At 44.8% G+C, this 12,802-nt stretch overlaps 1 protein-coding gene across 1 annotated transcript; it reads right to left on the bottom strand.

The window, feature by feature from the left end:
- Positions 1-272: 272 nt before the first annotated feature.
- mdc1 (mediator of DNA damage checkpoint 1) lies at positions 273-12,573 on the bottom strand. Its single transcript, XM_034221616.1, is given in 12 exon segments — positions 273-1,291; positions 1,370-1,480; positions 2,668-2,793; positions 3,569-3,751; positions 4,312-4,443; positions 4,874-6,001; positions 6,004-7,661; positions 7,755-7,817; positions 8,353-9,530; positions 10,985-11,063; positions 11,325-11,900; positions 12,012-12,573. Coding segments are annotated over 12 exon segments (5,574 nt in total). The 5' UTR covers positions 12,148-12,573; the 3' UTR covers positions 273-1,087.
- Between the last annotated feature and the right edge of the window lie 229 nt (positions 12,574-12,802).

The raw sequence follows: 12,802 nt of genomic DNA, 5'->3' as shown, positions 1-12,802 counted from the left end.
AAGGAGCTCTTGAAGAACAAAACATTTTTTTAAATTAAAATTAAATAATATAGAGGAAAAACCTGGCAAAATGTAAAAAAAGTATCATATCGACAGAGATCTTTCTCAGATAAGGGAATTCAATAAGTTCCCAACCTTGGGAATGGCAGCTTGGCAAACACATCTAAATCCAAAGTTAGTTTGTTAGTGTTTCCAATACTTTAAGCTCCATCCTGCAGTTATAGCATCACATTAAAGCAGGCCTCAGTAAAAAAAAGACAACAATATGCAGATTACGTATAAAGTCACTATACAAAAAATATTTAATGTTTTCATTGGTAATACTGACATACAAACATGTTTCAATATTAATTAGTTTATTAGTGTGACAGAAGTGTTCTGTATACACGTATCTCCATAAGATATTGATGTAGAAGCAGCAACAGCATGCAGGTGCCTATAAATCGCGTCCCATGGCTGGAGGTAATGGGATTGATTGAAGCCTTAATGGAGTAGCTGGTGATGGTTACTGCAGACTCACTGGTAAGTTCATGATTAGCTCGGTATAAAAAAGGCACTATGCACTTCTCATCAGGACAGGAAACAAGCCTTTTTCTGACCCCCATCGCTTCCACTAGCCCCCCACCCAAACATGATTATAAATCTCCTGCTTCGTTGCGGTTACCTGCCAAACCGGCTGATTGAGCTGCTGAAGCACTTAGCAGGTAAAGAGAGTAGTGACAATATGCTTGCTATCTTCGTACCAAGAAAGGGGAGGAGCAAGAACAGATGAGAGATGGGGAACGTGATAAGAACGGCTGATGGGTTATTATTTCCCACCTTACATAGCAGCAACATCATGGCAAGTTTAAAATCTAAATTGTTTCCACATATATTTTAAACATGAAAATGGGAAACACTACAGACAATAATTAAGTTACTTTAATCGCTGTCTCACAAAAATAGAAAGCTTCAATTGTAAAAGAATGTTTCAACATTTTGTTACAATACATTCAAGTCCTTTGTATAGACACACAGTGTTTCTACGGCCTCTCATTTGAAAGGGAATCTACGAGTAATGATTTCCTACATGGTGTTTTTTTATTCACTAAGTCTTCTTCCTGCCCCTGCCCCTGCCTCCTGCCGGCTGAAGGGAATGTGCAGGGGCTGAGAGTCTGTGGGTCTGAAGGTCAAGTCTCTGCTGAAGGATCCCAGTGAGGAGGAACTCAGCAGTGACGACTGGAAGAGATGCAGAGAGCGCCGGGCCGCACAGAGACAGGTCCTCCGCGCAGGAAATCACGAAAGTCTGCGGCTGAGAGAGGCGGTCAAATAGTTACTGATATACTGAATGATAAGATAAAGAGACTGTCCCAAAATAATGTTCATGTACCTTCGGAGAAGAGGGCATCTTAGGTAGGAGGGTGGCTCCACTGCATAAGATGATGTCCTTCATTTGGACTGGCTCTGGTTTCACTGACGCCGTAACGTGGATGTGATAACCCTAAGAGAAGAGATTCAATAAACATCATGTGGCAAAAAATCAATACAAGGCTTTTAAGAATGGACATTTGTATTACATGTGTATACCTGCCTGCATTTAGCTAGCTATGTCAGTATGGTATGTGGTGTCAAACGATATCTGTTCAGCTTGGATCCTAACCGTGCAGGCTAGGGAGTGTAACGGTACGTCCACATAGCAGCTTTAAACAAATCTTCCAACGCTTCTCTGCCCATTGACTTTGAATGGGGTGACGTCACTTTGCCTCGCTTTTCGCCGGACTGCATTGTGGGGGAGCGAAGCGAAGATTTCCAGGATTTCCAGGATGTTCAGGATTCAAAAGTTGAGCAATGTTCAACTTTTGAATCTGAGCTGGAAGCGTCAGCCAATCAAATCCCGTTTATGCAAATCTGACAGTACAAGCACTAGCCAATCAAACCACGCGTGTAAGCAGGGAGAACCAGACCGCAGTTCATTTCCTCATATTCCAAACGAGAAATTACGGTAGCAAATCACCCGGTTCTTTACGACCAGACTATTTACCGGGATACAAACCGGAGGAACCAGGCATGGAGGGAGGTGGCAGAGACAGTGGGTGAAACTGGTAGGTTTTCGCCGGTTTGGGGAGTTTATATATATATATATATATATTGCTCGCATAAAATCCCCGGGGTTTTTTGCTTTGTATGTCGGGGGCGGGAGATTCATGTGATTGGTTGTTGGTCGCGTTGCTCGCAAAAAATCCCCAAGCTTTCAGACACGCCCAGCTCCAAGATTTTTTCAAAGCTGCTGTGTGGACGTACCGTAACAGAAATGGAAACATTACTGCCTCCCTACTTGAAGTGCCCATTAAACATTAACAGTACATTAAGAATACATGTCAAACTACTTTCCACAAGACAAAGATTAATGGTGAACAATCTCCACTGTGCCAATGGAAAGATTGTTCAACTACAGAGAGGCTGGCGTAACAGCGATGCTTAACGGTAAAATGTCAGGGGTTTCACATCTTTCATAGGCCGAGGAGGATTCTTACACAAGCATGTCTGGACTCCTACTGTGAGTCATGATTCATCTCGTATCTGTCGATATTATCCACAACCCCTGTGCCACCCGCCAAGGGAAATGACGCTCTGCCAACCTCTCACTCTGAGGAAAAATATAAGAACTAAAAACTACGATTGGAGTACCTGTAAGAGAGGCTGACTGCTGGCGATCCTCAGAGACTCCTGCAGGCAGAAACTAAACTTATTCTCCTGCTCCGGATCCTCCACAGCAAATGTGTTCGGAGACAGGAAGCTCCCGGCCTTGCAACTCTGAAGCACAGGAAGAAAGTAGAAACACAACAAGAGCGTCTGTATTAGTCAGTCTCCTTAAACGAGTGCAGTATTTGTGTATATAGACAGAGGTGGGAGAAGTACTCAGATCTTGTACTTGAGTAAAAGTAGAAGCACCAGAGTGTAGGAATACTCTGTTATCTGAGCGATAGAACTATTAACAAAGCACTTATATACTAATAAAGGGCTGGCTTATCTAAAGCCAGTTGAGTAGCACTTGAAATGTTTTGGCTCTATGAAGCCTGATGTACTTATATGATTCTGTTTTCTTCAAGTTTGTATTTTGTTGGTCGAACGCACTTATTGTAAGTCGCTTTGGATAAAAGCGTCAGCTAAATGCAATGTAATGTAATGTTACAGTAAAAGTCCTGCATTCAAAATGTTACTCAAGTAAAAGTATTAGCATCAAATTATACTTAAAGTACCAAAAGTAGTCATTGTGCAGATCGGTCCATTTCAGAATAATATATATGATATGTTTTTTTATAATGATTGATCATGAAAGTGTTCTCAAAGCTGGTGAAGGTGCAGCTAGTTTGAATGACTTTGTATACTGCAGGGTAGCTGGTGGATTTACTCCAGGTGGAACTCAAGTCTGATTTAAGAGCTGATTAGATTTCACATCATTCATCCACATCTGCAAAGTAACTAAGAGACAAAAGGATATACTCAAGTAGATTAAGTATCTCAGAGTTGTACTGCGTTACTTCCCACCTCTGTATATAGAGGGATAAAACGTAATGTTTGAACTAACCTTATCCAGCCAGTGTGTGGTGACGATGGGGACTCCTTTAGCCACGGCACACAGGAACTTGACGGTCCTGCGCACCTTGTCCGTCACCAGACAGTTCATGTCGGCCACGCCTTTGGCCAAGCGGCCTCCCAGACGAGCCAACACCCTCTCTCCTTCTTCATCCACCACGCCGGTGAACAGCACCTGACACACACACACACACACACACACACACACACACACACCACACACACACACACACCACACACACACACACTACACACACACACACACACACACACACACACACACACACACACACACACAACACACACACACACCCATACACACACACACACACCACACACACACACACACACACACACACACACACACACACACACACACCACACACACACACACACACACACACACACACACACACACACACACACACACACACACACACACACACACAACACACACACACACACACACACACACACACACACACACACACACACACACACACACACACACACACACACACACACACACACACACCACACACACACACACACACACACACACACACACACACACACACACACACACACACACACACACACACACACACACACACACACACACGTTGGTATCCTTCACTTCAATTCATCAATCGAAATGATTTTCTCTGTGCTTTACGTCTTACTGTTCAGACTTCTGGTAATATGCCGTGTTATGAGGTAAGAAACCATATAAACCTTATAGGCATGGCTGACAGATCGTAATCGACCACCGGGGGAAGCAGAGGAGGAGCGAGGGGTCTTTGCCACAGGTGACGAGTCGGCAAGAGCCTGTCGCTTCCGGGATGCAGCGCTGGTGGGAGTCTGGGGCTGTAAAATGGAGGAGGGGAGGGAGGGAGGGAGGGAGGGAGGGAGGGAGGGGAGACAAGGACAAAAGGCAGACAAGGACGAAGCATGAAACACAGAAGGAGAGGGGTGAGTGTAGGAGCAGAGTAGTGTGACTACTTAATTCATTAGTGTATTAATGGTGATGACTACTCCTGTTGCTCAGAGAGTTGGGGAGACGCAGACAGTGCCTGATGTTGATGCAGTACATTATGAAAGGCTGACTCACAGAGAGAAAGCCACAGGGCCTTAAGCCGAGGTAAAAGCCTTCCTCAAGGACACAAGTTCCTGGTATACTGTATACCTCTAAGCTTTCCCTTTGGTCTGATGTATGTCTCAGCACTAATGTATTTGTGTCTCAAAGAGAAAACACTTCTGAGACCTTAACATTTCCAATATGTAATAATGAAGTCACCTTTGATGCCTCCACATGGTCGACAGATAACCCACTTTCTTCCTGCTCCTCCTTCATCTTTTTCTGAGCCACTGATGGCCGCCCTCTGCCTCTCTTCTTAACAGGTACCTCCTCTATTGTCTCACTCTCTTCACTTCCTTCCACTTTAGCGGAGGAGACACCTGCGATCTTGTTTGCTTGAGCGGTGGATGCTCTACCTCTTCTCTTAGCTGGCACTGGAGTCTCATCGTTTGTTTCACCTGCTTCCTCTGGCGTGTGGGCTTTCTGCTTCCCTTGGAACACTTTGTGGCTACTGCTGGAGGCCTCTTCTGTATTTGCCTCCTCCATGTCCCTTTTCCTCCCTTTTCCCACCTCTTTATCTCCCTCACTGACTGCAGGAGCTACTGGTGCCTCCACAGTCTCACTCTTTACCGCTCTTCCCCTCACAGTCCTTTTAGGCAGAGGTGATTCTCCACTGGCACACTCCTGACTTGAGTTGTCTTGCTTTTCTGCAGCATTAGGCTCTGAGACATTAGCTCTCCGTCGCCCTCTTGTGGTAGGGGCCTGCTGAGGGTCTGCCTTCTCAGTTTCGTCCTCCTGGGGAAGCTGCTCTCCTCTCCTGCTCTTCCTGCCTCTCGCTGCAGGTGTGGGATCCACTATTTGTTCACTCTGAATATTGATAGCAGGGATGGGCTCAGTTTTTCTTCCTCTTCCTCGCTGCCTGCCTCCTCCTCTTCCTCCTCTGCTCTGAGAGCTCACGCTGCAGCTGGACACCTTGGACCTGGACTGAGTTCCTGGAGGAGGAGGAGGAGGAAGAGGAGGAGGAGGAGCATCATTCGTGTCCTGTTGTGTTGACGCCGTGTTCCTCCTCCTCCTGTTGGTACCTCTGGTGCTGGCTGCTGGGGGGGGTGCACTGCTGCCCCTCTTGGCCCCCCGGCCTCTCCCCTGGCCCCCCAGGGTGCTCACACTTGAAGCGGACCTCTCTGAGCTGACGGAGTTGGAAGAGTTGGAGCGAGACCTGGTTCTCCTGGCTGGGACGTCGTCATTGGCTGATATGGAGTCTGCTTCTGCTTCTGCTGAAAGCGGCGGGGCAGCAGTCGTTGCTCTGGTGGCTCTTCGGCTTCTCTCTGGGGTTTTGACTTTTTTTCTTCTTCCCGCTTTTCTTCTTCCTCTTCCAACCCGTCTCCTTCTTCCTTTTCCTTTGCTTCCCTCTCCAGTTTTGCCTGGTGTTCCTGTTCAATCCTCTTAAGTCTCTCTCCTAGTTCCCTTTTCGCTACCTCCAATTTCTCTCTTTCTTCCTTCTCCTTTCTTTCCATTTCTATTCTCTCCTTCTCCAATCTTTCCATCTCTTCTTCCCTTTCTATTCTCTCTCTCTCCAATCTTTCCATCTCTTCTGCCTTTTCTATTCTCTCTCTCTCCAATCTTTCCATCTCTTCTGCCTTTTCTATTCTCTCTCTCTCACACTTTAATGTCTCTTGTTCCTCCTTTTCCACTCTTTCATTAGCTTCTCTCTCTAATCTTTCCATCTCTTCCCTTTCTGTCTTTTCACTCTCTAATCTCTCTTGTTCTTCCTTCTCCTTTCTCTCCCTCTCCGACTGATCTTCCCTTTCCTCTGAACTTGTGAGCGGTTGCGTTCCCTCTTCTTGAATTTGCAGCGGCTTCGCTTTTCGTTTTCGTGGACGCAGAATTGAGTCCTCCTCCTCATCATCAATTTCTTCATCTTCTCCAGCAACCATGGGCTGGGTTTGGACAGCAGAGAGCTCAGAGTTTGAGAGCGTTTGTGTCTGCTCCTCGTCAAGCTGCAGTGGCTTCGCTTTTCTTTTGCGTGGACCTGGCATCGAGTCTTCATCATCACTTTCCTCATCCTCACTTGTATGCATGGGCTGGGTTTCAGAAACACCCATGTGCATAGGCTGGGTTTCAAGAGATAACTCAGAGTTTGAGAGCGTTTGTGTCTGCTCCTCGTCAAGCTGCAGCGGCTTTGCCTTTCTTTTTCGTGGCCCTGAAATCAAGTCTTCCTCATCACTTTCCTCATCCTCACTTATATGCATGGGCTGAGTTTCAGCTACAGACAGAGCTTCACTGTGATGCTTCTTCTGAGGTTGATCTGCCTCTCCATCTTCTTCTCGCTTAACCTGTAGTACAGAGGAAAATAGATGTTCTTCATCTGAACTCTCGTCTTCCTCAAAGACAGGCATTAGTTGGGTTTCAGCCATTGCGAGAGTAGAAGACGTGGGCACATTGAAAGCCTGAGTGGCAGCAGTAGCAGTGTTTCTTGACTCATCATCATCATCAGTGTCATCCTCTGAATCGCTGTCTGGCATTGTAATAAATTCCTGTGTGTCTTTGAGGTCAAAATCCACCTGACTCTCTTTTACAGACGTTTCTGAACATCTGGCAGGCTCTGCTTCCTTTCCATAGTCCTGTGTAGCCTCCAGATTCTGATCATTCTCCAAGGAGGTTCTGTCAGCATTTGAGACGGCTGCATATGCCTGGGTGTCTTCCATACTCACACTCACATCCCCGCCCACAAAAGTTTGAGTGTTCTCCATAGCTAGAGCCTGACCCTGCAGATGTCTGCTGTCTGACAGTCCGAGCTGGAAAGACCCTTCACTGCTGGACTGCTCTCCTCTCTCATCACCAGAAGACTCCAGGGAAAAAGCCTGTTCGGGGTCCTGTGGAGGGGTTCCCTGACGCTCTCTGGTCTGAAGAACAAAGGACTGCGTCTCGGCCACGACAAAGTCCTCATCCTCCTGACTCTCTGAGTTGGCAGACAATACCATACGTCTTCCAGCAGGGGCTACGGCACCTGGAAAGACAGAGGAGACCAAATAAAGGAGGTTGTGCAAGGGTCTAAATGTTATGTCCTCTTAGAAACAGAAGTCAAAGGTGATTTACTTACATCTACATGGAACCGCAGAGGGAATGAAGAAAGCCTGTGTGTCCATATCTTCCAGTCCTCCCTCTGAAACCATCCCAAAGTCAATTTTTCTTCAAGTTGTATTTTGTTGGTCGAACGCACTTATTGTAAGTCGCTTTGGATAAAAGCGTCAGCTAAATGTAATGTAATGTAATGTAATGTAATTAAAGTAAGAACATTTCAAAGTTTTAACACGCTAATATTTCACGTTAAGAATCATTTAAAACCGTATAAAGTTGATTGGATGATATGTCTACACTCTACAAATCTAAATCCAATATTGAAGAATGATATTAAATATATCTTGATTGCTAAAGTCATTTAAAAAAGACATTCTGACCAATTTCTAGAGTAAGCTTAAACAAAATTAAACACCCATTTTAATGGTTGATTATTTGCTAAAGTGACTACTACAGCTTCTTAGATGTAATGATTTCTATGCAGAATTACAATGGGAATGTTTCACTATTTTCTGTCATTTTATAAACCAAACAATGAATCAAAGAAACGTTATCTGCACATGGAACCATAATACATTCATTCCATGTAGTTCTCATTTGAAGAGTGATTGACAGGTTACCTGTTAGGGGTACAGGTGTGGAGCAGTTCTGCTTTAGAGGAGCCAGCAGCCCAGGGGCGATCTCTCTCTGCAGGCAAGCTGCATCCTCCACCTCTGTGTCACTGTCCTCTTTAAGGTCAGCTGCGTCCCCAGCAGGTGGCACGACGGATTCATCAACACCTGGGTCTGCCTCATCTGACGTTGTACCAGGATCTACTGATATGTCTGAGACAACAAGAGCTATGAACAGAGGAGAATCCTCTTCCACATCTGAGTCGCTGTCGGACAAAATATCCAAATCTGCTCCTGGTTGTGCAGTGGTGCATGATTCTGGGAGAGAAGAGGGTTCACCGAGTGCTGGTGCAGGAATAGCTTCATCGTCTGTATCGCTGTCTAGTTGCAGGCTGTCAGGCGCAGCGGGGATAGATTCAGGCCTAATATCTAATCTAGTGGGAGTTTCATCTATTTCAGGGTATTTATTATTTGTTCCATGTTCCATTTCTTCTTCTTCATCAACATCTGTGTCACTGTCTAGGTGGACATTTTCCACCTGTGTTGAAAAAGCAGAGTCAGCTGTTTGTGTGCTCTGAAGTGATGGGGGTTTTGCATTTGTTGCAGCGTCTGACATCGCATCATCATCCACATCAGTGTCACTGTCCATAGTGACGCCTTCTGGCTGAATAACTGAAATCACATGAGGTTTGTTGTGGTCAGCAGAGGAAGGCAAACTTTTGGGAACTTGGTCTAAGGCATCATCGTCCTCATCCACATCTGTATCACTGTCCATGTGAAACTGGGCTGAGTCTGGGGGCTGATCAGCTTGTTGGTTTGTAGCCAAGGTCACAGGACATGCGCCCTCCTCCTCATCAGTGTCACTGTCCATGTCAAACACAGGGTTCGGATCTGTGAAGACTGATGGTGTGAATTCAGGCAATTCATCTTCTCCTGTAAGACTGACATTGCTTCCCGTTTTCACTGGCACATGTTGTTCACTTTCTTCAGACTGTGTCCCTCCCAGTGCTGTTCTTTCTTCCTCCCTGTGTTCCTCCTCTGCACTATCGTCCACAATCTCAACTGTCTTTATGTTATTCAGCTGCTGTCGCCCCGCATCCATGTCTGTCTCCTCGAGGCTGAAGCTGACATGTCTGTGAGGCCTATTTTTAGTGGAGGAGGACGGTGTGATGGTACTTTCATCCTCACTGTAAAACAGAGGAAAAAAACGTGACTGATTTTAGAAAGACTACAGACTATCCAATCCACTTTATTTCAGCACATTTAAAATCTGTTGAACAAAGTGCCGTACATCAACAACTGTATAAAAACACAGCATAAATACATAAAGAACAGACAGGACATGAAACAAATTAAAACACGAGACGATGAAACCAGACCAGAAGCCACAGACTGAGAAACTCTCCTACATGACGTAAAAACAATACAAAACCCAAATGTAAAAGCACAGTGTCACCTGGTCTGTAAATGCCAGGGCAAACAAGTGGGTTTTTAAATGAGATTTAAAAACAGGCAGAGTTGGAGCAAGTCTAACCTGGAGGGGTAATTCGTTCCATACTTTTGGAGCTGCAACAGCAAAGGCTCCGTCTCCTCGCTGCTTCAACCTCGACTTAGGGACGACCAGAAGGAGTCTGTCACCCGACCTCAGTGACCGTGTGGGTGTGTATGGTTTTAAAAGATCTGCCAGGTACGGTGGGGCTAAAGCGTTTAGGGCTTTGTGTGCAAACAGTAACATTTTAAATTGTGTTCTAAAACTGACTGGTAGCCAATGTAAAGAGGCGAGTACAGGCGTAATATGTTCACGCCTGCCTGTCCTTGTAAGGAGGCGGGCAGCAGCATTCTGGACCAGCTGTAGGCGTGACAGGGAAGCCTTGGTCACTCCAATGTACAGAGCGTTACAGTAATCCAGTTTCCAAGTTCCCATCAGCAAAAACACGTGGGTTCGCTATCCTGGCTCCAAGATGGTGGAATGAGCTCCCCATGGACATCAGGACAGCAGAAAGCTTACATGTCTTCAGGCGCAGACTGAAAACTCATCTCTTTCGACTCCACTTCGAGCGATAAAATACTAACTGAGCACTTAGATACTAACAAAGCACTTATATACTAACAAAGGACTGGATTATCTAAAGCCAGTTGAGTAGCACTTGAAATGTTTTAGCTCTATGAAACCTGATGTACTTATGATTCTGTTTTCTTCAAGTTTGTATCTTCTTGGTCGAATGCACTTATTGTAAGTCGCTTTGGATAAAAGCAAGTAATGTAAAACAATGTATTACTTTCTCAAAGTCATTCAAAGAAAGGAAAGGCTTGACCTTTGCAAAAAGTCTTAGCTGAAAGAAGCTGGATTTGACCACATCATTGATCTGTTTGTCTAGTTTCAAATCACGATCAATCCGTACACCCACATTTGTGACAATGGGTTTCACATATGGGACAAGAGAATCCATCACAGGCGCCGGGGCGTTGGGGCCACCACTGGGTCCAAACATTATCACCTCGGCCTTTTTTTCATTGAATTTAACATTTAATATTTGGACTCAAGTAAAATAAGGGATACACTACTGCATAAAAGCACATATCTTCACTGAGATGAATGACTGTGTTATGATTTGTTTGAAAGATGTATAGGATGCTTTACCTTTCAGGGACGGTTTTGTTTGTGGGACTCAGGAATGTTGAACATCTGGGACTGGATGTATGGGAGTCAGAATGGGACACTATAAAAGACAATTTAATTTTGATTTGATTTATTTCGAACGTGTAAAACAGTAATACAAACAATAATAATAATAATAATGAAATGAAACAAGAGAATTATGATACTGTACAAACTCAAGCAGTATCAAATTGATAAACAAAAATATTATTGACTAACAAATGATATATAAACAAATGATCTACCTAATTACACATCCAAAAAGGGGTGGGAAGAAGTTTACACTTATTTAATTCAGTTTGTAATAACGTTATTTACATACCCATTGCTTTGCGCCTTCTTTCCCCTCTTTCTCCGTCTGAGTCCGAGTCAGACTCTGAGACCAGGCTCTCTTCTGGGTAGGTTGGGGTTTGCTCAAAGGACAAGACAGTGGTTACGCCAGGGGTCTTCATGGTGTCCCCCTGATCAGGTAATGACACCCTAGCTCCTGTACCACCGTTGACATATTTCTTGCCGCCTGTGCTTGTGGCATGTAGCAGCGTGGCCTTTACCCCTGAATGTCTGCTCACAGGAGTTCTCGCGTCCCCTTGGGAGGAAGCGGCATTTTCAGCACAGATTACATACTGACATGGGATGTCTGCCACCACCAAGCTGTCACGTTCACTGAGGGCATAGCGTACGTTAGGTGTCAGCTTCATTTGGCCCTTGCGGGTCCCATTCATGCTCCCTTGGTCCCAAACCAAAGCCTCTATGTCCACTTCACTGTGACGTCCTCTTTTCCTGTAGACTGAGAGGCAGATGGTGGCGTGCTGCTTTGAAATTGAGGGTGCTATCAGGGGCACGGTGCAGGAGTTGGGGTCACGGCCCAGGGCGTTTTCTCCCAAAAAGAGGGGAACCTCTAGGAGACAGAGAACACCCATCAGAAAAAAAGACAAGTTAAGTTAATTTAACTAAGTGCCTAAATCAGCAAACAATAGCAGTAATACCAGCAATAGAGGGGGCCACTCACCTGTCTCAGGTATGTGTTTATTTTTTAAGATACACAGTTTAGCCAATGGTCGTCCCCTCTTGTTTTCACTCTCATCTTCATGATCCTCCTCATCTGACTCCAATATTGAGTCACAGATCCTCTGAGTAGCATCCATACCTCACACAGGGTAGGACAGGACGACTACTATACTACAGACACAGATAAATGGATGTTAAAGCAGTCTGTTTCCACCAACGTTAGCTTTAACTAGCCGTGAGAGCATTGCTGGATATACCGTTAGTAGATATTGCTAGGCAACAACGTTACCATTAGCCTGAATAGCTTTTATTCGCTATACTTTTTTTGCTAAATTCTGCTTGAATCCTGTGTGTAGAGTGAAGCAACGCTGGCACAACTTGTATCGAACTAGTATCAATATGTCTATCAAATCACTTTGCAGCAATCCCACTTCCGGTCAGCATACAAACAAAACCACGTCAGACGTCAACTGACAGTTTTGGTTATTCTAGCGTCTAATTAAAAAAATAAATATTATAGGCTAATGAACCTATTGCTTTTTAAATGTCGCCCTATATTGTCAATAACAATTATCAATGTAAATATAATGTGCTACTGCTTTCAAGAAAGAGAATAATTTACCTTGAAAACTATAAAGGAAGTACCATCGACTCGAGGTGGCTTCACTGTTATAATATACACCCGACTGCATGGTGAAATTGTTCAAATGAATGCCAAGTTAATTTGCATTGTTGTTGCACTACAAATGTGCCACATATTCGTAAAAAATGTACTCTGCTGTTACCTACCTT

The sequence above is a fragment of the Gymnodraco acuticeps genome, unplaced genomic scaffold (assembly GCF_902827175.1).
Source record: "Gymnodraco acuticeps unplaced genomic scaffold, fGymAcu1.1, whole genome shotgun sequence".
In the NCBI taxonomy this organism is placed as follows: Eukaryota; Metazoa; Chordata; class Actinopteri; order Perciformes; family Bathydraconidae; genus Gymnodraco; species Gymnodraco acuticeps.
The sequence above is the reverse complement of the archived record's forward strand: the minus strand, read 5'-3'. Positions and strand labels throughout refer to the sequence as shown.